General features: G+C 44.2%; 1 protein-coding gene across 1 annotated transcript in view; it reads right to left on the minus strand.

Moving 5' to 3' along the window:
• BANK1 (B cell scaffold protein with ankyrin repeats 1) overlaps positions 1 to 22,405 on the minus strand; it is a 213,299-nt gene extending 190,894 nt beyond the window's left edge. The window contains exons 1-2 of the mRNA XM_060247386.1: positions 22,375 to 22,405; positions 21,349 to 21,747 (exon numbers count right to left, since the gene is read on the minus strand). Of these exons, the coding sequence (XP_060103369.1) occupies positions 21,349 to 21,747; positions 22,375 to 22,405 (430 nt within the window). The remainder of the gene's footprint in view (positions 1 to 21,348; positions 21,748 to 22,374) is intronic.
• Between the last annotated feature and the right edge of the window lie 484 nt (positions 22,406 to 22,889).

Genomic DNA, 22,889 nt, shown 5'->3' on the forward strand with positions numbered 1-22,889 from the left:
CTTCTAGCATTTGCATACAAACATCTATAGTTTCCCAGGCAAGCTAGGCCTGCCACCTTCCTCCTGCCACCTCGAGACTCTGGCAGACAGTCCATACTGTTTGTCACCATCACAGTGGACAACTCTGATCCGTTACCCGGTAGAAAAATAGCAGCCAACCCTTCATCTCTTTGAGATCAGTCCTCCCGAACCAGAGACATTTCATCTCCTGTCAGCTTTCCCCCAAGATTTAGTTTAAAAACTGCTCTGCCACCTTTTTGATTTTAAGTGCCAGCAGCCTGGTTCCATCCGGGGACAAGTGGAGACCGTCTCTTTTGTACAGCTCTTGCTTGTTCCAGAAAGCATCCCAGTGCCTAACAAACTTAAACCCTTCCTCCTTACACCATTGTTTCATCCACACATTGAGACTTCTAATTTTTGCCTGTCTCTCCTGCCCTACATGTGGAACAGGTAGCACTTCTGAGAAGGCTACCTTGGAGGTCCTGGCCTTAAGTCTCCCGCCTAGCAGCCTAAATTTTTCCTCCAGGATCTCATGACTGCATTTCCCCACATCGTTGGTGCCAACATGCACCACGACCACAGGCTCCTTCCCAGCACTGTCTATCAGCCTATCTACCACATGTGTAATGTCCGCTACCTTCGCACCAGGCAGGCATATCACCATACGGTCAGTACGCGGTTTCGCCACCCAGCTGCCTACTTGCCTAATGATTGAATCACCAACTATCAAAACCCCCCTCACCCCCTGCCCAGGGATGGTTGCTTGGCGTGAAAGGATTCCCGCTCACCAACCAAAGAAGAGGTCCCTTCTGAGGGCGCATTCCTCTTATCCTCAGCACGGTGCCCTGTGCCCTCTTGACCCTCACGCTCTCTGGCAGCAATGGGGCTGCTACGTTCAGAGCGGGGCTCATCTAATACACCCCCGAGAGTCTTCCGCAAGTGCCTAACTGACTGTCTCTGCTTCTCCAGGGCAGTCACCTTGGCCTCAAGGGCACGAACTTGTTCCCTGAGGACCAGGAGCTCCTTGCATCGAGCACACACCCAAGACTTCTGTCCTTTGGGCAGATAGTCATACATGTGACAGTTCTCTTTAAATGCTGTTTGTTTAAGTGGCTCCCCTTCTGGAGGGTCAACTTACCTTATTGGAAGAACGAGGAAATTAGGGATGTGGGTTCCTGGTCCTTAGAGAGCCCCTAGGCGAAGAGCAACAGGCCAAGAGCCAAGGCGCAGCTTAAAATTGGTCAGTACTAACGGGCAGTAACCTTCCAGTGCCTCAAGTAGAGTCTCTCACATTTCCTAATACCTAGTCCTTTTAACCTGGAGGTACCAGGGATGAAATCTCAGACTTTCTGCATGCCAAGCAGATGCTCTGCTACTGAGCCACAATCACTCCCCTGTCAGCCTTGGGTTAGTAGTATTACATCTTCAGCAACTGTAACCATGGTTGCATTAACCATGGTCTTAACCGGGAATTAAAAAACAAGCTTTGAAGTCATTTTCAGGCTCTCCCAAGTGTTGTCTAGGATTGCAACTGAAATCCTAAATAAGACTGAGCACTTTATTCTAGGTATTTTAAGTGCTACGGTCCTGAAGTTTTTCCTTGTTTTTTGTGTATGTGTGTGTCTGCTAGACAGTAAGGCTGGGCAGGGTGTATTGATTTTAATTTTATTACATACAATTCCTACAGCCTTAAGAACCTAAAAGACAATACTTGATGAAAAGCATTAATCCTAGTTATTACTTGAGATGACTATGCAGCTAACCACAGATTAATGCTTGTACTCCATACTATACATTTCATTTTTAAACGTAACATTGATTCAGACTTGGAGAATGTTCACGAATATGCTTTAAGGCTGCAGCCAAACATAAAGCAGCTCCATAATTTTGTAGGAAGTAGGAATTGCCCATGCATAAAACCATAAAACTAAATTGATCAGACTTTTTGCATTTTGCATATGTAAGACTCACTATTTTATTTTTGCATAGCCAGGTTATACTGACAATAAAATTCAATAGTTTTGAGCTCCATTTGATGCACAGAATAATTTACTTTATTAACTCAGTCAATTCCCTTACCAGGTGTAAGCAGTTTTCATCCCAATTAGTGTTGGAAACAAGAGAAAAACATCATGTATTCATATCAGAGGCCACAGGGCACTGCAAATGGTTAGACACATCAAAACCTAAACTGTCGGGCTGTTACGCAAGTCTGGTTGTATGATGAGCGAGAGGCTTTTGGATTCTGCAGGGTTATGAAAAGTGAACAGAAGAACATTGAAGGGATTTTAACTACCAAGTTGCTGGTTGCCACAGCTACTCAGTTACTGGCTAAAATATTTATTATTTTGGACTTTTAACAACCTCTGAAATAATGGCTTAGAGAACATATAGGGGAAATGGCACTTTCTGCAGCACAGGAAGAGGATGTAGTGCCCAATGGAGTGCAGGAAGAAATAAGTGGATAGTGCAGAGACCAGTCAAGCAGGGCAAATCCTAGAGATGGGGCTGTAGGCTAGGAGACAGTAGCCGATAGGAGTAGCAACGAAAGGCTCCTAGAGACCGTCCTCTTCCCTAAAGCCAAAAATAAATAAGGACTCATTAAGAACTGCCGATGCTTCCATAGGCTTGCAACAAAAAGAAAACCCAAAGAAGATGATTGCTGGTGCCATGAGGTCTGTCACAGAACAAAGCATCAAACCTCCCCTGCTATTTAGACATCTCTGCAAGGCTCCGCACAGCAACTCTCCCTCCCATCGAGATCTGGCAAGCCAGCCAGCAGTTTTGCTCATTCTTTCATGTCTGCTAAGGCTGTCCACTAGGTTGGAATCAAAGCACACCCCTGGACAGTACTGAACTCAGTAGGCAGCACCCTCTTGGGCACAGGAAATTTTTTTAAAGAGCTCTGCAGTGTTACAGAGTTTTTACTGCAGACATGCAGCTGTTACCCATCTTCTGGATGTGGTGGTTCAGGTGGTCCCTCAGCCATTTGTTCCCCAGTAAGTCAATGCTTCCCTCCAAGTTATTTTCGCATCTACTTAGAACATTCATGATTAGCAGCTCTGCCAATTGCTACCATCTACTTAGAACATTCATGATTAGCCAATTGCTACCATTATGCCACAAATCCTCCAGTGTCAGTAAGATAATACAGAGATAGCCATGCCGTTGTGCAGAACATTTTGATTCCAAATGCTTCTACTTGAACAGACCAAATTTGTGTGCTACAGTGCCCATCACATTTATTTTTTGAATCTGAAATCAATACTTTATTATGACCTCAGACAGAAAGCACAGATTCACTTAGCGAGTTTTAAAGCAGAATACAGCACAGAATTTGCATGAGTAATCCACGGAGGAGTGATCCCATGCCCTTGTAGAGCACTTAACTAATCGTCACATCTATGCAAGAAGGGCTCTAGAAAACTTCAGCTTGGAGTCAGGTGATACCCAGAAATGAACATCCAAGCAATTTCATATCCCTCCTGCTGCTAAAGAGTGCTCTGCTACTGTGTGCCCAAGTATGAGATGTTGTGACGCCACCATTCATGCATTTTAATGTCACCGCACACCAAATATGCTGTACGCCCACACTGCAATTTTACCAGCCAATGTCTCCATGGAGAAGTGGGTAACAGCAGGAGCAGCAGTATGTCTGGTGGCAGGCTCTCTTTTGAATGCCAAACAGGAACATATTCTGGAACTTTGCACAAAAAGCAGGCATTTGCAAAACTGGAGACTGGCGGTCTACTGCATTGACATCCAGATAAGAAAAGCAGAAAATCTATGGTAGATTTCTCTGGGAATAAAAGCTAAGGCGGACCTTAAAGAGCAACACATTTTGTTAACATCCTCTGTGAATAGCCTTCCCAACCCTCCCACTCTGGCGGGGGATGCCAGGTTTTCCACCCTCTTCCCCCGCTCCCCCAAAAAACAGAAGCGGGGGGAGGGGGGGAAATGGCGGGCACCCCATCCCAGAGTGGGCGACGCTGCTGCGCTGCTGCCGCCCCCTCCCTCCCCGCAGCTGCTCCTCCGAGATGGGCCCAGGCTGAGCCCATCTCGGAGGAGCAGCCAAAGCAGAGAAGGGGAGGGTGGAGGTGGGCCAGGAGCATGGCAAGCCGCGAATCCGGGCCCCTCTAGGACCCGGACTCGCGGCTCGCCACGCTCCTGGCCCGCCTCCACCCCCCCCATTCCAATGCAGAGGCGGAGCGCGCGACGCCTCCCCCGCCCCCCCGGCAGCTGCTCCTCCGAGATGGGCCCAGCCTGAGCCCATCTCGGAGGAGCAGCCACGGCAGTGCAGCGACGCTCCCCGGCGCCGTTTCCCCCCCTCCCCCTAGCTCCACCCCAGTGTCTCCTGGCTCCACCCCCAAAGTCTCCTGGCTCCACCCCCAAAGTCCCCAGATATTTTAAAAATGGGACTTGGCAACCGTATCTGTGAAGGACATGATCACTATTTGGCAGCCTCTGGAGGAAGGGTCAGTGGCTCTAGTGTAAACTATCTGCTTGGCATACAGAAGGTCCCTGGTTCAATCCAGGCCCGTCACTACGAGGGGACATGTGGGGGCACAGCCCCCTGACTGCTAGGCAGGGCCCCTTGACTTGGGCCCCTAACTAGCCTCCAGTGCCTTGGCTGCATCCTTCTCCATTCTGCCGTCATACACTGTTGCTTCTGCTTGCTTAGGGGCCGGAAGAATTCTCTGACCCCTCAGCAAACAGAAACAACAGGACTGAAAGTTAAGCTCCCTGTTGCTTCTGCTTGCTTAGGGGCTGGAAGAAATCTCTGACCCCTCAGCAAGCAGAAACAACGGGGTACTTTCAGTGCCCAGGACTGAAAGTTAAGCTCCCTGTTGCTTCTGCTTGCTTAGGGGCTGGAAGAAATCTCTGAACCCCTCAGCAAACAGAAACAATGGAGCACTTTCAGCTCGCTCTCCAACAGGAAGAAATCCAAATTGTAGGTTTTGTAGCCCCAGAAGTCAGTTGCGACTTGGTGGTGCCTTCCACCTCCACCCCCCCTTGTCTCGCTGGGCTTGCCTAGCTGGATCATGCTGTATCTAAACCTCTGAGTGGCTCCCCACCAGAGCTGCTGGAAGAGGGGTGGAAAGGGATCATCTTGGGGAAGCTGGGGGGAGTGGGGAGGCTGTATGGCAGCGAGCTGGCAGCTTTCCTCTTCAGTGGTGGTAGGAGAGAAGGCCATGGAGACTGGGGCCACTATGTGCCCCCTGAAAAAAATCAGGGCCCCCCAATTCTTCAAATCCTGGCTACGGGGCTGGTTCAATCCCCAACATCTCCAGTTAAAAGGATCAAGTAAGACCTCTGACTGAGACTCTGGAAAGCTGCTACTAGTCTGAATAGACAATATTAACTTTGATAGTCAGTGACCTGATTTGGTATAAGGCAGCTTTATGTGTTCATCTTTCAGGGCTAGGGTTGCCAGCTCCAGGTTGAGAGATTCCTGTAGATTTGAGGGTGGAATCTGGGGAGAGTGGAGTTTGTTTGGGGAGAGGTTGGTTTGGGGAGAGGAGAGAGCTCAGTCCACCTTGCAGGGCAGCCATTTTCTCCTAGGGAAACTGATTTATGTCATCTGGCGATTGGTTGTAATTCTGGGAAATCTCCAGCCCTCAGCTGGAGGTTGGCAATCCTGTCTGGGTACATTTTTGTGCACAGGCATTGCAAAAGAGATGGTAATCCAGCAACAATCCATATTCAGAGATCCCGTTCTAGATGACTTCCTACCAGAAATAAGGTGCAGTGCTAAACAAGGCAGGGCTTTTGCTGTGGTGGCATCCTATCTAAATTTTTTAAAAATATATCCAGGCCTTGTATGGGTCAGCTGCTATTTGTATATGAGGGGATTTTTAAAAAATCTAGTGAAACCTGTATATTCCACCTCTCAGTGTGGTTCAAGGCAGATTAAAATATACAATGAAAACATCAAACAACAAGAAAACTCCAAATTTCCTCTTCCTGACCTAATAAATTGGAATAATTATTGCTCTGGTTTTGATGGGGTTCTCAGCAGGGCTTTTTTGGAGCAGGAACTCCTTTGCATATTAGGCCACACACCCCTGATGTAGCCAATCTTCTTGGAGTTTACAGTAGGACCTGTACTAAGAGTCCAGTAAGCTGTAGTAATATGCAAAGGAGTTCCTGATATAAATAAATAAATAAATAAATAAAAAGCCCCGGTTCCTGGTGTTTAATGTGTCTTAGCCCTGATATTGTGCCACGTTGTATGAATGAGTCATTTCAGGGTATTATTGTGTCACATTTTAAATGGAGGGAATCTCCAAAGACTGTGGCTGAAAGATGAGCCAGAAATGGTCTAGCTATTAAATAATTACCTGCTCTACCCAACCCCCGCCTCCGACTCCATTTTGAGTCTTTTGTATCAGCTGCAGTTCCTACACTTTTCTTTTGTTTGAACACAAACAAAGGCTTTCCTTGTAATACCACAGCCAATCTGATTTGAACATGTGAGGAGCAGGGATGCCATGAACTTTGCAAAAGAAAAAAAAATCCAATCAATATTACATTACTACATGCCTCAGCAGGTACTTAGGCACTGCCGTCACCAGATCCTTTCTTTGTCTGAAGGCATTCTGCAGACTTTGGGCAAACAAAATTGTATACAGGTTTACAAAGAAGCCAGTTGTGCTGCTGTTCTTCCTTTTCTCTTCTGGTTCTGGTTCTTTTTTGGGGGGGCTGTTTAGCCTAATTTTTTAAACTTTTTTAACAGTTGAGTTTGTTGGCCTTTTCTCACTTGGATTTGTTTGGATCTGTTGCTGTTGGTTTTGCATCCTTCCTGTCCTGTTGTCCCTTTTCCTGGTTCTGGTTTTGAGGGGTGGGTAGGGTTGCCAATCCCCAGGTGGGGGCAGGGGACCCCCCGGTTTGGAGGCCCTCCCCCTGCTTCAGTGTTGTCAGAAAGCGGGGGGAGGGGAGGGTAATGTCTGCTGGGAACTCTATTATTGCCTATGGAGATTTATTCCCATAGAAAATCATGGAGAATGGATCCGCGGGTATTTGGGGCTCTGGGGGGGCTGTTTTTTGGGGTAGAGGCGCCAAATTTTCAGTATAGCATCTAGTGCCTCTTCCCAAAAGACCTCTAAAGTTTCAAAAAGATTGGACCAGGGGGTCCAATTCTATGAGCCCCAAAAGAAGGTGCCCCTATCCTTCATTATTTCCTATGGAAGGAAGGAAAAGTGGCTCTGGGGAGCAGGGGGTTTGAGGAGAGCCCCCCAAACTGCTGTGCAGCTTCAGGGCACTGTCCCACACAAAACCCGCAGGGCCCCCCAAAAAAAATTGGACCGGGGGGTCCAATTCCTGGGGCACCCAAAGCCAAACCTAACTTTAGGCCAGAGAATCTCTATAGGACCCAAATGCACTACATCCATCTATCTATTCTATGAACCCTGCTGGCCTGGAACCAATATAAACCCAGTTGCCACGTCACTGCCACACAAAACACAATCTGCTCCTTTTGAGACTTGGGGGGCTTGTAGGGGAGAGTCCCCTGCAGGTTCCCTGCAAATTTTGGGGCTCTCCCACAAACCCCCCTCCCTCCAGGCGGCTGAGTGGGCTGAAGCTGAATGCGACGAAGACGGAGGTCCTTTGCTTGGGTCGCGGTGCCCCAGGAGGGGAAATTCCCTTGCCAGCTCTTGACGGTGTGCCACTGAAAGTGGCCCACAGGGTCAGGAGCTTGGGGGTCCTTCTGGAGCCTTCACTATCTATGGAGGCACAGATAGTGGCCACTGCCAAGTCTGCGTTTTTTCATCTTCGGCGGGCAAAGCAGTTGGCCCCCTTCCTGGAGCGCCGGGACCTGGCAACAGTGATTCATGCTACGGTCACCTCCAGACTAGATTACTGCAACGCCCTCTACATGGGGCTGCCCTTGTGCCGAACTCGGCGGTTGCAGCTGGTGCAGAACGCGGCGGCTAGGCTGCTATTGGGGCTTCCAAGATGGGAGCACATACAGCCAGGGTTGCGCGAACTGCACTGGCTGCCAGTGGTCTACCGAGTTCATTACAAGGTGCTGGTCATGACCTTTAAAGCCCTATATGGCCGAGGGCCTGTCTACCTGAGGGACCGTCTCTCCCCATATGAGCCCCAGAGAGCACTGAGGTCAGCTGGTAAGCACCAGCTGAATATACCTGGGCCAAGGGAGGCCAGATTAAAGACCACCCGGGATCGGGCCTTCTCCGTTGCGGCCCCACTACTCTGGAACCAACTCCCGGAGGAGGTACGGGCCCTGCGATGTGTAAATCAATTTCGCAGGGCCTGTAAGACATACCTCTTCAGAATAGCCTTCGCCCATGCTGAGCTAAGATAACGTCGCTGTGTATGTTTCTTCTCTTTTACTGAATTTAAGATCTATTTAGCACCTTAATGTTAATTTTAAGTGTAACTGTACACTGATTTAAGATAATTTTATTGTTTTATATGATTTTATTATATTGTACTGCACTTGCATGTTGTGAGCCGCCATGAGCCTGCTTGTGTGGGGAGGGCGGGATACAAATAAAAAGTTATTATATTATTATTACAATATACCCTATTTTGCCATTGGTTTCAATGGCCCATAGGGTATAATGAGGCCGTATATTCAGAAATAGCCGTATATCTCCCGTATATATGGCTATTCCGATTACCGGTAATCAGAAATATACGGTATCCTGAATATTTTGGCCCTGTATATTTCCGAATCCGATTATTTCCATTTTTTTTTTGCACACCCCTAGTGCTGTCCCTTTAAATTTGATGGCCAGAACTCCCTTGAAGTTCAATTATGCTTGTCACACCCTTGCTCCTGGCTCCGCCCCAATGTCTCCTGGCTCCACCCTCAAAGTTCCGAGATATTTCTTGAATTGGACTTGGCAACCCTAGTCTCAAGGAGCCTCAACAGGAGGGCAGGAAGCCGCCTGGTGCCCCCTTCCCACATCATGATTAAATCTAGCTCCAGCCAGGGCTGTTCAGTAAAAAATGGGAAGTGGGTTCTGAATAGGGTGCTTCCTAATCTCAATCTAATGCCTCACTGTTGGTGGCTGGAGGGAAGAAGGATTTTTATGCTAACTGGAGCTGGAGCCAGGGTTGTTTTTTTTTTTGTAGCAGGAACTCCTTTGCATATTAGGCCACACACCCCTGATGTAGCCAATCCTCCAAGAGCTTACAGGGCTCTTAGTACAAGGCCTATTGTAAGCTCTTGGATGATTGGCTACATCAAGGGGTGTGGCCCAATATGCAAAGGAGTTCCTGCTACAAAAAAACCCCTGGCTCCAGCTTCAGTTAGCATAAAAATCCTTCTTCCCTCCAACAGTGAGGCATTAGATTGAGGCTAGGAAGCACCCTATTCAGAACCCACTCCCCATTTTTTACTGAACAGTCATATATGTATAGTTTTCCAATTCCTAAGAGCTGTTTGGTGAGTCAGAATCTGGTTGAAAAGCAGAACAAAAATACACTAAACAAACAAACAAGGAAATAAATAATTCCATGGCATGACAGAACTGAAGAAGAATGATTACTTAGTGCAATTAGTATGATGCTCATAGGATTTTGCATCACCTAAATTATACTTCTCCTAAGTGCTCATAGTCCTATACTATTTCAGTGGTCCTTGCAACACCTATGTGAATGCAAACCAAGAAGAATAATGCTGTGTTACAAAGTTGGATTGGTGGTGGCTTGGCGAAAGTCTTCTGGAGAAATCATGGCTCAGCTAAGAGACTTGTGTGCTTCTGACTGAGAGATAGTGCAGCTTGAGACTTCTGTTCTTAACCACCAAGCTGCACTATCTCTCAGTCAGAATTGTTGCCACAATATTAAGTTGGCTTGCTAGCTCTGGGTTGGAAAATACCTGTAGGTATTGGGGGGAGGGTGTTTGGAGAGGGTAGGGTGTGGGGGAGAGGAGTATAATGCTGTAGTTCACCCTCCAAGGCAGCCATTTTCTCCAAGGGAACTGATTGCTGTAGTCTAGAGATTAGGGTTGCCAGGTCCAATTCAAAAAATATCTGGGGACTTTGGGTGTGGAGCCAAGAGAAAGGTTGTGACAAACATAACTGAATTCCAAAGGGAATTCTGGCCATCACATTTAAAGGGACCACACACCTTTTAAATGCCTTCCCTCCACTGGAAATAATGAAGGATAGGGGCACCTTCTTTTGGGGCTCATAGAATTGGACCCCCAAGCCCAATCTTTTTGAAACTTGGACGGTATTTTGAGGAGAGGCACTGAATGCTATGCTGCAAATTTGGCACCTTTACTTAAAAAAACAGCCCCCCCAGAGCCCAAGTAACCTGTGGATCAATTTTCCATTATACTCTATGGGAATTGGTCTCCATAGGAAATAATGGAGTACCCAGCAGGCATTTCCCTCCCCCCCTCCCTGCTTTCTGATGACCCTGAAGTGGGGGTGGGCCGCAAAACTGGGAGTAGTATTGAAAAATAAATTTGTAAGGAGTTTGAATTCACAGTTAAAAAAAACAAACAAACCTCTACCACCATCTATGAGAGGCCTTATATTGTTCCACAGAGAAAAAAAACTAATATGTATGGTTTTGGCCACACCAAAAACGTTCACATTCCTTCCCATTAAATGTAAACATTCATAATCTATCATCAGGAAACACATTCTATGACCATCACCACTTCTTTCCCTCCCAAATGCCCTTTCCACTGGGAACCCATGACCTTGCTTCCCCCCCCCCACCCCCCCACCTCGTTTCCTTTACAAATCAAAGGCTGGAGTGGTTTTGCAAAAGATCTATCAGCAACCATGTCTTTTGGGGGGAGGGCGTGTTTTGTACATACAAAAATGTGAGAACTCTTTGATAATGTTTTAAAACATAGCCCTGGAAAAAGTTTGCTCTTGACGATTTGAAACTACACAGACATAAAATGACAAGGGAAAGAATGTTGCAAGATAATGAAAAAAGGGTGGTTTTTCCCCCTGATTCATTTTCTAAGTAATATTATGCCATCAACTAATTCTGGGTGGAAACAGCAGGGAGTTCCCTCCACATACAGGGACATTTTGCTGGCTTCAAGCCATCAGAGATAGGTTTTCTGTGTGCCAGAAAGTTACTCCACATATTAGAGCAGATGAAGAGTTGAAATATTAAATCTACAATGGCACAATAGTTTATTGATTTCTTAAGCATGATGCCAAAGAGATTTCTGACCATTCTAATTAACATTGATTTCTCTGCTTCTGATTTAACTAAGATGCTGCCCACCAATTTCGATGCGCATTTGTTCCCAAAGCTATTCTAAGAGGCAGGTATGCTAGACCTGTGTCTTAACAATGCATTACAAAAATCCATCCCTGTACCAAATGCATAAGGAGCCCCATGGCGCAGAGTGTTAAAGATGCAGTACTGCAATCTGACCTCTCTGCTCACAACAACCTGAGTTCGATCCCTATGGAAGCTGGGTTCAGGTAGCCAGCTCAAGGTTGACTCAGCCTTCCATTCTTCCAAAGTTGGTAAAATAAGTACCCAGTTTGCTGGGGGGGGGGGAGTGTAGATGACTGGGGAAGGCAATGGCAAACCACCCCATTTAAAAGTCTGCTGTGAAAATGTCGTGATACAATGTCACCCCAGAGTGGCCGCCCTGAGCCACTTGTGGGAAGGGCGGGATACAAATAATAAATAAATAAATAAAATAAAAATGACTGGTGCTTGCACAGGGGATTACCTTTACCTTTTTACCAAATGCAAGCATTTCTATTAGTGATATGTTGTTTAAGTGTAGATATTGGGTTGTGGTTCCTTCCAAAAATATGTATTTCTACAGTGGCACCTTCTAGGAAAATATGAGATATAGCCTGAGAATCACAGTGGTATCGTAGCTGGAGTGCTGGACTCCTGCTAGGGAGCAGGGTCATTATAGTCACCAGGGAATTTCCCAGTAGGCTGATGGCCTACCCTCTCTACTTAGGCTGGTCCAGCTCAGGGTAGAAGGGCCACACATAGTCCAGGGAAAGTTGTACTTTGGCCTGGGTGAGCTGCATGTGGCCCAAGGGAGGCATAGTCCCAGCCTGGGTAACCCCAGGGAAGATACCACCCCAGTCTGGATGAGCCACAAGCAGCCCAAGAGTGGCAGCATCCTGGCCTAGCAAAGCCATGGGAGGCCCCAAGCTGGCAGGGTCTTTTCCCCTCCTATCTGTTGGCAGAGTGCTCTCCCTCCATAGTAGGAGCAAGGCCAGGGCAGGCTAGGGGTCATGGTCTCCCAGTCTGCCCCTGCTAGGGAGACTTGGGTTCATTTTGCCCTGGTGCACAGAGGGTGAGGTTGGGGCAGTTGTCTTCTCTTACCCTTAACAGCTCACCAGGTTGTTGTGATGGAAAAATGGGATGAGAGAACAACATATAATGAATTTATTTATTTAATTAATTCTATTTTTAGCCCACCCTTCCCGTAGGACAGACTTAGGGCATGTTACATCATAAAAACAATAAATACCAATTTAAAATATATAAAACCTAAACCTACAGAGTGACAGTAGAGACTAAAATGGCAGATTCTGCCTCGCAGACATGGCCTGTTGTCCAGGTCCAGCAGATCTTATAATACTGGGTTGGAATGAAGGGGGGGGGGGAGGCCGGTAACAAGTGACACCCACTGCCTTAGCTGAAAGCCTGGCGAAAGAGCTCTGTTTTACAGGCTCTGCGGAATTGGAGTGGGATAAAACTTTAATTTAGAAAAACAAACAGAACAGAATGTTTGTTTATCCCTGGAGTATTCCAGGGTTTTTTTGGTCTCTCTCCTATGTCCATGTCTCCTTGTCTTATAAACCATAACACAGATACTGGCTGCTATTGAGCCACTATATCACACCCAGAGTTTCCTAAAAAGGCTATCCTTGTTCAACAGGCTTGTTGGGATGTGGCTGCTCCTAACTTTCAAGTGTTCTACAATCTCAGTTAAGAGGTCCTCAAGCTGCCTGTCATTTCCTCTGCTGGAAAGGTATGTTCCATCTTCCTTAGGCAGCTCAAACTCATCATGGAGGCCTGCAATAATGCCTCATCCTGGTTCCCCCTTGAGCACTCGCTACCTGATCCTTCACTAGCACTAGAGAGAGGTGTGAGAAAGAGAGCTATTGATTAAGCAGCTGCTCTAGCCATAAGAAGTGGTACTCAAAGTCTGTGGAAAAACATATTTTGAAATCCAGAGATATTTATGGGGAAAGAATGGCTGCAATACTGTGTTCTGTTTGGTCACTTTCTCAAAAGATGCAAAGGGAGAAAGAAGCAGGGGTCACAATTATGCAAGGAAATATGACAAGGTCCTAAGAGATGTGAACAGCCTTAGAGTGTTTAGTTCATGGACAAGCTGAAGAGATAATTGAGACATCTAAAGTGATGAATGGAATAAAACTGTTAAAAGCTAGACACTTAAGATCTCTAAGAGGTTTCTAATAACCATACCCCTCAATCAAGCCAGATTTTTTGGGGGGGGGGGGGAGCTTTAGCTCAGAAAGGAAAAACTTTTGGTTTCTAAATCACTCTATTTTGCTTTCAAGGTAAAGCTTGCTATTTATTTCTGGTAGACAAATCCAGGGGTACAGAATCACAGTCTTATGGCTAAGTTACCCTTGCCAATAAAGTGGCAAGATGATCTGTTCTATTGCAGCTCAAAGTTACTTGAAAAGTATCTCTCTTCTTCAAGAGAAGGGATTATATATATTTGAAAAGGGAAGGGTGCTGAACAGAATATGCTCACTTTTGTGGGCAGATTGGAAACAATCCAAGTGGGACCAGAGTGCATCATGGTATATTATGTAGAAATTTGCCTCAAGAAACAGCCTTTAAAAATTGTGAGATTACAGCTTCCACCGAAAGACTGAAAGCTTGTTTTCAGAACAGGAAAATATGTAGTTACAAGTCACCAATTGAACTATAATGACTATGAATATGGTTAGATATTTAAAGAGAATAATGGGTATCTAAATTGTTATTCATTAGGTGAAAGCTTCTGTACATAAAAATAACTGTTCTTTGTCAATATATACAGATTTTTGACACTAACAAATCATAGACAATTTAAGTCATAAGATGACAATTTTTATTTTCTTTTTGTAAATTTATATGTATTTTAAATATATTTTAAATAATTACAAAATAAAAACCCTCAGTCTGACAATCTAAACATAATACCATACTGTGTTTCTAATGACAGTACAATATTCTGAATTTTTTGGCTGCCACTATATGGGAACACTGCATATTATCCCAGCTGCAAGTCACACATTATGGAGTGTACAGGTGCAGTCTAGGGTTCCCATTCTGCCCAATGTTTTAATTTTTAAAAATGCTTTTGAATATATTTTAGCAACCGTTATAAAGACATGGATTCCCCCTCCCCCACTTTTAATGGATGTGATTCTTTAATAATGTATGCTTTGATCTGTTAGCTGTCTTGGTAACCCTTATGAGGGAAGAAAGGTGGGGTAAACATTTTGTAAAACAAATATTCGATAGATAGATTAGATAGATAGATAGATAGATAGATAGATAGATAGATAGATAGATAGATAGATAGATAGATAGATAGATAGATAGATAGATAGATAGATAGATAACAGCCTAATGTGAGCTGTGGCTTCTTCTGAACCCGCACATGAGAGTTGGATTGAAAATGTGGTGTCTGTAGTAAAGGGCCTTTGGCCTGCACCATATTCATGACTTGAGTCTGCCTGGAAAATTTCCATACAGAATGTCTTCTTTCCAGAACCACTTTGCCTAGTGAAAATAACTTTAGGTTGATATTTTAACAAGTGCCCAAAGCAGTTGAGTGTGTTACAGCTCAGCATTCCAACACTGACTTTTAAAGGTCCTCAGGACTTTTTTTTTGTAGAAAACCCCAGCAGGAACTCATGTGCATATTAGGCCACCCTGACATTGCCATTGTTTCACACAGGGCTTTTTGTAGAAAAAGTCCACCAAGGACTCATTTGCATATCAGGCCACACCCCCTGATGCCAAGCCAGCTGGAACTGAGTTCCTGTGCGTTCCTGCTTTAATAAAAAGCCCCGTAGGTCCTCAAAGATTCTCAGTGAGTGGGTTGTTCTAAAATATTGCTGAATCATTATTTGTAGCCAGACATTCTAGAAAACTGAGGTACATACAGTGGTTTGGAAGTGAGTTCCTTACAGGCCAAGTGGATCACAATTCATGCATTTTACCATTAAGTATTCTAGTATGAAAATGAGACAAAGGGGGACAGCATTCATGTCTATGCATATTAAATACCTATTTAATAAGCTTTGAGTGTTACTTTTATATTCATAATATTTTTTTCTTGTAAGTTTCTGATGAGAATCTTACACCCATAATGAGAAGCTACATACTGAATGTTGCTGAACAGTCTGTATGCATACAGTACGCAGCAATGACCTTTAACTTCACTGAATGGGCACTTTGCATACAGAACAAGCAAGCTTTCCAACTTTTTCATTCTGAAATGAAGAATTGCTCTTTGTTTGTACATGAAAACTTGAACCAACTGATCTCATATACTTTTGCAGTTCTTTAAACCATATACTCCAGGAAAAGGCTTTTTACACATTTTTTGAGAATTCAATTTCCACAAAGGTTCTGGAACTCCGTTCTGCTGCATTCCTCCAGAAAAAAGCCCTGCTCCAGAAGTAGCATCAATGGACATTTGACTATAAACCACAGGAGGATAAAAGTTTAAGCTAGTACATTCTTTTATATCCCCCTTAGATTCCATCTTTTGCCAGTTTTCTAGTCTACATTCCAAAAAAAACAAAGCCACAGTGCTGTGATTGCAAAGGTTGCCAAACAAAGGGTGGGATCGCACCAGGAATTTGGTGTGGCAGTATCCCGGCTTTGAAAAAGTCAGTGCTCTTTGATGCACACTGCAGCAATCACACAGCATCTGCCTTGCTTCCGAGAGCATTCAGACTGCTCCTGCACGTGTGGGGCATGTGAACATATGAACATATGAAGCTGCCTTATACTGAATCAGACCCTTGGTCCATCGAAGTCAGTATTGTCTACTCAGACTGGCAGCGGCTCTCCAGGGTCTCAAGCTAAGGTTTTTCACACCTATTTGCCTGGACCCTTTTAGTTGGAGATGCCGGGGATTGAACCTGGGACCTTCTGCTTACCAAGCAGATGCTCTACCACTGAGCCACCGTCCCTCCCCCTGTTTCGGCAGCCGGAGAGACCCCCTGCATACACTGTAGAGATTTGCTACCAGGAAGTTCCCAGTAGCTATTTAATCCAGTCCCAGCCCATCCTAAAATGAGGTAAGGATGGCAGGACTCAAGTGGCAGATGTGCGCATGTCATCATTCACATTAAATCTGGAGAGGAGGCTTGACTAGATCGAGCCAAATCTCTCGTGTGATCACATCTACTTACTGTGATATGCTGGCTAACACATTTAATACAACTTTTTACAATAATCACATAATCTTTTGTCACATTATAGAGAAGCACAGGCACCACAAGTCTCCAGTGCTCTCTCCTCCAAAGGAACCCAACCCCTGGGGCTTTGCTCTGTTTAGCCAAGTGGATAACAGTATGGCTGCTTTCAGACATTACATTAAACCAGCATTAAGCAGATGTTTTTCAACTCTGCCTTGATACATTGTGGCACCAAAATAAGGCAATCCTTTTGCATTAAAATGTAAGACACTGGCTGGCCCCTGGTGCCCTCTTCAGGCTTTAGGACATGGTTGCCTCTGCTACAAAGGTTCAATGTATGGCTTGGAATGCATACTTTCAGGCATGAGGAAGGAGCTCATCTCCCCACCATCCCTCAAGACTCTGCTGAAGCATAAGAAACAGCGGGGGTGCAGCTTACATCACCTACTCTTTCTTCTCCTCACTGAGGTTGCTCTATCTTGGCTGCCATATTGGAGATTGGGAGTCCTTCCTCACTCTGGTCAGCAGAGTATCCTAATAAAATCAAGCCGGAACTCTTTCTGGAAGCTAAAATGACCCAAGTGAGGCTATCGTACTTTGGTTACATCATGAGAAGGCAAGACTCACTACAAAAGATGATAATGGTAGGAAAAGAGGAAGACCCAACATGAGATGGATTGACTCAATTGAGGAAGGTGGCCACAGCTGGTGTTTGTAAGACCTCAACAAGTCGGTAAATGATAAGATGTTTTGGAAGTGATTAATTTGTAGGGTTATCAGTCAGAAGAGACTTGACAGCACTTCACACACACACACATACACACATACAGATCAATAAGGCTTTTAAAGCTGGACTGTCCAGCCTTTTCCTGATGATGTTCTATCATTCTGTACTCTTCTTATGTGGGATGGTTGTCAGGTCTTGCTTCCTACACCGTTTAAGGCCTATTGCAGGCCACTGGCCTCCTGTCAGCATTTTGGCCAGGGTTATGTTGCTGGAGGTTTAGCCAACCTCGAGGGGAAGCTTGGAGATCTCCAGCTGATCTCCAGGCTATAGAGATCAGTTCCTCTGCAAAAAATGAGGGCTTGAACAAACATGTGGACATGTGGACAAAGGAGAACCGATAGATGTTGTTTACCTTGACTTCCAGAAAGCTTTTGATGAAGTTTGTCATCAAAGGCTCCTTAGAAAGCTTGAGAGTCATGGAGTAAAAGGACACGTCCTCTTGTGGATCAAAAACTGGCTGAGTAATAGGAAGCAGAGAGTGAGTATAAATGGGCAGTCTTTGCAGTTGAGGACGGTAAGCAGTGGAGTGCCGCAGGGCTCAGTACTGGGTCCCATGCTCTTTAACTTGTTCATAAATGATTTAGAGTTGGGAGTGAGCAGTGAAGTGGCCAAGTTTGCGGATGACACTAAATTGTTCAGGGTGGTGAGAAACAGAGAGGATTGTGAGGAACTCCAAAGGAATCTGTTGAGGCTGGGTGAGTGGGCGTCAACATGGTAAATGCAGTTCAATGTGGCCAAGTGCAAAGTAATGCACATTGGGGCCAAGAATCGAAGCTACAAATACAAGTTAATGGGGTGTGAACTGGCAGAGACTGACCAAGAGAGAGATCTTGGGGTCGTGGTAGATAACTCACTGAAAATGTCAAGAAAGTGTGCGTTTGCAATAAAAAAGGCCAACGCCATGCTGGGAATTATTAGGAAGGGAATTGAAAACAAATCAGCCAGTATCATAATGCCCCTGTATAAATCGATGGTGCGGTCTCATTTGGAGTACTGTGTGCAGTTCTGGTCGCCGCACCTCAAAAAGGATATTATAGCATTGGAGAAAGTCCAGAAAAGGGCAACTAGAATGATTAAAGGGCTGGAACACTTTCCCTATGAAGAAAGGTTGAAACGCTTGGGGCTCTTTAGTTTGGAGAAACGTCAACTGTGGGGTGACATGATAGAGGTTTACAAGATAATGCATGGGATGGAGAAAGTAGAGAAAGAAGTACTTTTCTCCCTTTTTCACAATACAAGAACTCGTAGGCATTCAATGAAATTGCTGAGCAGACAGGTTAAAACGGATAAAAGGAAGTACTTCTTCACCCAAAGGGTGATTAACATGTGGAATTCACTGCCACAGGAGGTGGTGGCGGCCACAAGCACAGCCACCTTCAAGAGGGGGTTAGATAAAAATATGGAGCAGAGGTCCATCAGTGGCTATTAGAAGAAGAAGAAGATATTGGATTTATATCCCGCCCTCCACTCCGAAGAGTCTCAGAGCGGCTCACAATCTCCTTTACCTTCCTCCCCCACAACAGACACCCTGTGAGGTGGGTGGGGCTAAGAGAGCTCTTACAGCAGCTGCCCTTTCAAGGACAACCTCTGCCAGGGCTATGGCTGACCCAAGGCCATTCCAGCAGGTGCAAGTGGAGGAGTGGGGAATCAAACCTGGTTCTCCCAGATAAGAGTCCACACACTTAACCACTACACCAAACTGGCACTATTAGCCACAGTGTGTATGTGTGTGTGTGTGTGTGTATGTGTGTAAATATATATATAATATTTTTTGGCCACTGTGTGACACAGAGTGTTGGACTGGATGGGCCATTGGCCTGATCTAACATGGCTTCTCTTATGTTCTTAAAGTCTATGCCATTATACCCGATCCACATAGCACCTCTCCCCAAACCCCTCTTTTCCCCAGGCTTCATTCCCAAGTCTCTAGATAATTTCCCAACCCTGAATTGACAACCCTGATTCCTGGACCCTTTTTCATGGTGGTTCTCTTACCAACCAGCTCACCAGAGGCTATCACCATGCAGGTGACAGCAGTGCAGAGCCAGAATCTCCTGCAAGGACTCTGATTGGTGGGTTTACTCCCTGCCAACTTGCCATTGGCTGCTGGGTGTGCACATGACTTCCACTGTAGTACTCAAACAGTTTTTTAAAAAACAAAAACAAAAATAAAGCAAAAAAAACTTACTTAAAGAATGTATTGGTTTGCCACTTCGTGTTCAATTTAGCAACATGACCTTACTGCTGAGTGTATGCAGACAAGAACTATTTCAATCCTATTTTCTCTAAAGTAATGCTCAACATCTGTGCTGTGGTCCACTGCATTATAGATTACTCATACACCAGGCAGTGGCAGCTCAAGCTGTTTCCCAAGGCAAGCCTCTGTCCTCCATTAGCCAAACTGAAATCTGAAATAACCTTGTAGAAGTTACAGGAAATCAAAGACATAATTCCAGATTTCCAGCCATGAAAGGAACAGAAAGCATATGCCTGTCAGCAGTGGAAGCGTTTCAAAATATTAAATGCTGGAATCCAGGTCTCTTTCTGATTGGGTGAGATTTGCATCAGTTTCCCCTTCACTGCAAACCACTCCATAATCCCAAGAGCTCCTGGACCTGCTGAAGCTGTTCTGCAGGGAACGCAGCAGGATGCGCTGGGAAGGAGAAGTTGGGTAATTTCTGTTCCATGTGCACAACTCAAGTTACATAGGATTCAAAATGTTGCTACACAGTTACTTTGTCCTGAAAATCCAACTTAGTTTTTGTAAGCACAATTTTTTACATACCCAGGGAACACACAGCAATGCAGTTTTGGTTGGCTTGGTGTCAGGGGGTGCGGCGTAATATGCAAATGAGTTCTGGTTGGGTATTTTTTTACAAAAAGCCCTGTACATACCTATCCTTACTGATTTGTCCATTAAAAAGGAGAACACACAATAAATTTATATTTATATTGTCATTCTTTGTGTTTTAAGAAAGCCATATGAAAAGAACATAATTTATATTCCAGTGCCCCCTTTTTCATTATGCCCCAATGTGAAATTGGGGTTGAACAGGAATATGATCTTTAAATGCTATGTATATTTGAGCAACATGATCACAGTTCGTGGAGTGTGGCTGCTGCCTCCCCGTGTGCCTTCTCACATTATTGATCCAATAATGTCTAGGCAGATGAACCACTAGGGCAGAACCAATTGCATAATTCCTTCTCATATAAACAGAGGACTTCAAGATATCCAATGTACTATTCTAGCAGCCAGTAAACATTGACTAGTTTCACACTAGCATTCATCCTAACAGTTGGGCACATGAAATGGAAAACATCACATACATGAATGGACTTTTTTATATATACTAGGAACTCCTTTGCATATTAGGCCACATACCCTGATGTAGCCAATCCTCCAAGAGCTTACAGTAGGTCATGTAAGAAAGCCCTGTAATCTCCTGGAGGATTGGCTGCACTGGGGGGGGGAACCTAATATGCAAAGGAGTTCCTGCTACAAAAGAAGCCCTGCATGGATCCACTAAATCCAGATTCTGACTGTTTCTATTTTGTCTTGCAAGTTGACCTAGACACATTAGCTGACTATGACTAGCCACTGGAGAATACACAAAAACTTGGGTTTCTTTAAAAGTTATAAACTGGTAATGTAAAATGAGATTTTGCACACATGTTTTTAATGTAAGACTTTATTTTGTCCAACTCATGGATGGTAATAACAAAATACACCTCATTTTAGAATCTCATTTTACATTATGAATTAAAGAACTTGTCAGAGAAATTATGTTTGATCCATCTGAGTATTATGAAGTAAGTAAATTTGTATTCCAAAAGCAGGTAATTACAAATTTCAACATTTAGGACTAATATTTTATAAAAGAAGTGAACAAATCTTGATTAGAATTGAATCTGGTTTTGTAAAACTCTCCAGAATATATTTTATATTTCTGAATATTTTTCATTCACTGTGCTGGATTCTTCATCTGATGAAGTGTGTTTAAGAGCACACGAAAGCTTACTTTCTAAATAAAAATTGGTTGGTCTTAAAGGTGCAACTTGACTCCTGCTTTGTTCAACTGCTTCAGACCAACATGGCTGCCCGCTTGGATCTATGATATCACAGTTACCAATGTTTGTTTTTTTAAAAATAAAATCTTAATTTAAAAATATTACCTCGTTGAATAATGGCAGCAATTACTGCCAGGTAGACTTCTGGGTTTTGATTGGTGGTAATCACCTGATTGCTTTTGTCCATATTGAATATCTCATGAAGAAAGGCTGAATTCTCAACCCCGCAGAGCAGAATAACCACATTTTCAGGAGGCTGAAGAATCTCCTCCAAAAAAAGACTTTTGTCTAAATCCAGGCAGTTTAGTAGCCCACTTGACAATATCAGTAGTTTGCATCTGTAAGAGCACAAGGATTGCAGCTCCAAGTGGTAAAGAGACGCAGCATCTATATTGTAAAGCAAGATTCTGTTTTCTAATGTGATGTGCTTGAATATTGACTTTAAATACAATGCCCATTCTTCTGAATCTTCTTCATAGATAATGAGAATGTCTCGTGGGTTTTCTGAAAGGAAAATAATTAAAAATAATTACCACTTTAAGTCACAACCTGAGATGTTGGTATGCATGCCAAACTTTCTATGTACTTGTTCCAGAAAGGAATTCATATGAAACCCAGATTTAGATTGTCACATGTAGATAAACTTGATACTGATAAGCAGTACACAGTCACCCTTCAGATAATGGCACGTAGTCAATAGTGGCTGTTCTCATGAATTCACATAACCCTTTCCAGTAGATGTGTTACTGATGTTTGAGCACATGATAAGCTCCTGCTGAAACAATCATATGAATGCATCTTCTTGTGCTCAGATTATTAGTCTGTCCATGATGAACAGAAGAGAGAATTCACTTGCTTGTCTTATGGATGCATCAGAAATTTGGGTCTGTTGTTTCCTTCTTATGACTGCTTCAGTATGCATTGGGAATTTAGCAGCTGGCATACACAAAGGGTTGTGAGAATGCACTACAAGCAATAGAAAATAAATATGAAAAAGACTCTCCATTTTCCAGATATTAGTCCCACAAAATAATTGAGTTGGATCCAACCAGCTTTTTCATTCAATCTCAGCCAGTTACCCGTCTCATAACAGCTACTGTTCTGCACAGCTTTTGCATATGCAGTTCCCACGATCCCCTACATAGCCTTTTCCAGCAGTCATAGTGACCCCTCTTTCCCTTTTCAACCTAACACTTGTCTTCCTATGTTCAGGCAAAAGACCAAGATGGTAGGAAAGTAGAAGTCTATTTCTTATTATGGTTATCCATTTTAGAGCTCTATCCTGATTGATAATGTTGTCAACTTCCAAATGAGCCTGGAGATGACCCAGAATTACAACTGATTTACAGACTATAGAGACCAGTTCCCCTGGAGAAAATGGCTGATTTGGAAGGCTGACTCTATGGCCTTGTATCACACTGAGATCCCTCCATCTTCAAACTTTGCCGTCTCCAATTTCCACACCCAGGATCTCCTGGAATTTCTCAAGCCAGAGATGAGAACTTGACTAATTGGCCCAAAATTAAACATTATGGGTCTATGCAAAGCTTTACCCACTGATCTAATAACCTTTTCTTTTAAATTATTTTAAAGTCTTAACCAAACCTTTTAAGGGGGTTGCCTTTCATGTGGCTTACAGCAAGAAT

This window comes from Heteronotia binoei, chromosome 9, assembly GCF_032191835.1.
Source record: "Heteronotia binoei isolate CCM8104 ecotype False Entrance Well chromosome 9, APGP_CSIRO_Hbin_v1, whole genome shotgun sequence".
In the NCBI taxonomy this organism is placed as follows: Eukaryota; Metazoa; Chordata; class Lepidosauria; order Squamata; family Gekkonidae; genus Heteronotia; species Heteronotia binoei.